We start from the raw sequence: 3554 nt of genomic DNA on the forward strand, positions 1-3554 counted from the left end.
CAGCTAAAAACTATACATCTGTGGTCAGATATGGTCATGTCCACTAATTCCACAGAGGAAATGCTGACACCCAGGGTAAAAACCAAGTCCAGTGTATGACCACAGTTATGTGTTTGCCCTTTGACATGTTGTTTGAAGTTAAAAGAAGTGGCCATATTTAAAAAGTCAGTTACATTAACATTGTTGGGGTCATCAACATGAATATTAAAATTGCCTCAAAGAACAATTCTGTCATAATTTAAAACCAGAGTAGATAAAAATTCAGGAAGTTCTGATAAAAATCCTCCAGGCGGTTTTGGGGGGTGATAAATTATAACAAATATGATAGGTTGCAGCCCTCCAAGTTTAAGAGTGAGAACTTCAAAGTTAGTTAGTAGTTAGTTAGAGTTAAATTCATCACAGCGTACTTGATGACATTTTAAATTTTTCCTATACACGCTCACTAGCCCACCACCACGACCACTGACCCTCGGTTGACTAAAACAATCATATTGAGGCGGACACAGTTCAGCTAGCTGGCTATAGTCATTCATTTGCAACCAGGATTCAGTTAAAAACATAAAATCTAGATTTGCAGACAAGATAAAATCATTTAAGATAAACTTACTTGAAAGTGATCTCACATTGAAGAGAGCCATTTTAAATGAGTTTGTTCTGGGTGCTGGAGTTGGTGCAGTTGTCCTAATCCTTAAGAGATTACTAATATTTCTGTGTGGGATGTGCACATTTCGGTTTATTGGTCTATGCCTGATGATGACAGGAATAGAAGTCTGTGGAACAGCGCTGGGAGCAGACGGCTTTACATGCCAGCAGGTGGAGACAGTTGTTTGTGGCAGTGAGCCAGAGATCTGTTCAGTGACCGGTGGTGTGTCCAGGTGTGCTGCATGAATGATTAGTCATTCACGTAAGTCATGTGTGGACCGCACCACATGCGGTATGTGCGCATAATAACAGTGAACATGACAGCCAGTCTCCTCAGCTTTGTTCTTGTTGTGTTATGTTTGTGGGGCGCAACCATTCAGCTGTGAACTGTTTGCAGGAAGGGGCACAGCCACATATGACGGCACAGCAATTGCCAGTGCTGTCGTGAAGGAGCTTGCTGAGAAGATCTGCTGTCGCACCCTCTTCTCTACACATTACCACTCCCTGGTGGAGGACTACGCCAACAACCCTACTGTGAGGTTGGGCCACATGGTGAGTACAACAATGAAAAACATGCCAGATACTGCACAGGCAAATGACGGCAGACATTTTCCTTCCATCCATCTTCATCCGCTTATCCGGGATCGGGTCGCGGGGGCAGACATTTTGGAAATGTTAAAATGTAAAAAGCTGTGACTGAAATTATTATCTAGGGAAATACCTCTATATATCTCTTTTGTATTTGATTATTACACCCAATCAGTTTTACTTTTATGTAGTGGAGCCAGATTCAAAGTCTATTTTCTGTAAGTGAAACCTTTTGTACAGGAAATTAACTTTTGAAGTCATGTTTCCTGGTTTCATACAGAGCCTGGCAGGTATTGGATATATTTGTCTTGCACAAATGAGTTGGTACATCAAGCCATTAAAATTAAACAGTACGGATTCGATTTGGTTTTGCACTGCATTACAAAGCAGCAGATATGCACCTACAGTAGAGGCCAAAGCTGTTCAGCGCTCTAACAATGTACGTGTAGAGAACAAGGACAAATGCAGCGAAGGCAATGAAGTTTTTAGCTAGAGAACAAATTCAGCAGTTTGTGGTTACATGTACACGCCGCAGCTGCTTACCAGGTGCCATCATTGTGGGTGCTCCTGTAGCTGCAACCTGTAACTGAAGTTCCATTACTTCAATAACATGTCAATAATTTGAGGAAATTAAGTAATTTTGTGCAGTTACCACAAGACAATTTGCTAATTGCACGTGGATTATAAATGTGCACAAATGTATAAATTCGGCCTTTTGCTTCCGCAGGCTCTGTAGTTTCACCCCTCTCATGTAACGTGTCTGATCGTGTTTTTCTGAGTCACGTGTATCTAGTAATATCCCTGTTGTGTCCCTTTCAGGCGTGCATGGTGGAGAATGAATGTGAGGATCCAAGTCAAGAGACCATCACATTCCTCTACAAGTTCATCTCCGGTGCTTGTCCGAAGAGTTACGGCTTCAACGCTGCTCGACTCGCCAGCCTGCCAGAGGAGGTTATCCAATCAGGACACATGAAGGCCAGAGAGTTTGAGAGGAGCACCATCAGCCTCAGACTCTTCAAGTATGTATTAGTATTGGGGGTAAAATGTTCTGCAGCTACTGCACCTCACTTTACTGCAGAGACATCCAAAGCATGCATATTAATAAATCCCCTCTACTCTTCTCCTGCAGGAAGCTCTGCCAGTTTGCTGAAGATGCCACACTGGGCAACACACACTTCGCTTCACTTGTTCAGATGCTCAACACCCTGTAGTTTATAAGCTTCATTCTTGCTGACTTTCTGCTTTCTCAGCACTTGAAAAAACACTACTGTAATGATCTAATAAAGTTTATTTTTTAAAAATGACAAGTTTCATCTAGGAAATTAAACCCTTTTAATTCACGCTAGCGCCTACATAACGGTTATTGAATACTTCACAATATATTAAGTCTAGATGTTATGATACATGCATACATTTCAGTCTGTATGAGAACCCACAATCACCAGTACACATGAATGGGGGAGGGAGGGGGGCAATGAAACCATATAGTGCTGTATATAGATACTTGTCTCAGCTTCAGTAGAGTAAAAGCCTTTGAAATTCTCCAGCAACATTGGCAAACAAGGGGAAACGCACCAAAATTAGCTGTGCTTTCACAAGACTTGTCACTTGAGAACAAAGAGAAGACAACCACATTTATTCAGGGCAGCATGTACAGATTAAATAATCTACCTAACAGATAAATCAGTGACAGTCTGTTAATTTACCACAGGTGGTACAACAATCCAAATATCCTTTAGAAAATCATAGCAATGAGGTTTTTTTTATTTAGTAAACAAAGAGGCTGTATCTGGGGTTCATTTGGCTACACCCCAAAAATATTTTACAATTGCAGCCTAGATAAAAAAAAAAATGCTTCAACTTTGTGCCCAATATATTTAGTCCTTCCTGTAATTTGGGTAGTGTGACAGGCTAATAAGAAAAGAAAATATGCATAGATTACGTAAAACAGACTTTAACAGAACTGAACAGTTTCAAAGAAACATTTGATGCGATTCCAAACAAAAAGCCATACAAGTCCTGTGAAAGCACATTTTCAGCTATTTTTCTGTATTGCAAATGTAAAATGAGTCAACCTTGCTGGAGAAAATGTTTAGTGTTTTCCTCTTTTCTCGGATCTCTTTCACAGAAAGAAGTTAGATACTGCGACATGTATAATTACAGCAATTCTAGGATATAATAACCAAAAAAAAAAAAATGTACACATTTAATAAAATAAAAGACATTCAAGTACAGTAAGATTTTTGCATGAAAATACAAAACTACACAAAAAGCATTAAAATCAAATCTCAACATTTGTCGGGGGGGGGGGGGGGGGGGGGGGG

General features: G+C 40.2%; 1 protein-coding gene across 1 annotated transcript in view; it reads left to right on the top strand.

Annotated features, from left to right (window-relative positions):
* The window catches only part of msh6 (mutS homolog 6 (E. coli)), a 10018-nt gene extending 7484 nt beyond the window's left edge, over positions 1–2534 (top strand). The window contains exons 8-10 of the mRNA XM_046070110.1: positions 1040–1194; positions 2050–2249; positions 2360–2534. Coding sequence (XP_045926066.1) covers positions 1040–1194; positions 2050–2249; positions 2360–2441 — 437 coding nt within the window. The 3' untranslated portion in view covers positions 2442–2534. The remainder of the gene's footprint in view (positions 1–1039; positions 1195–2049; positions 2250–2359) is intronic.
* Positions 2535–3554: the final 1020 nt, after the last annotated feature.

Source organism: Micropterus dolomieu, linkage group LG15 (genome assembly GCF_021292245.1).
Source record: "Micropterus dolomieu isolate WLL.071019.BEF.003 ecotype Adirondacks linkage group LG15, ASM2129224v1, whole genome shotgun sequence".
Lineage (NCBI taxonomy): Eukaryota > Metazoa > Chordata > Actinopteri > Centrarchiformes > Centrarchidae > Micropterus > Micropterus dolomieu.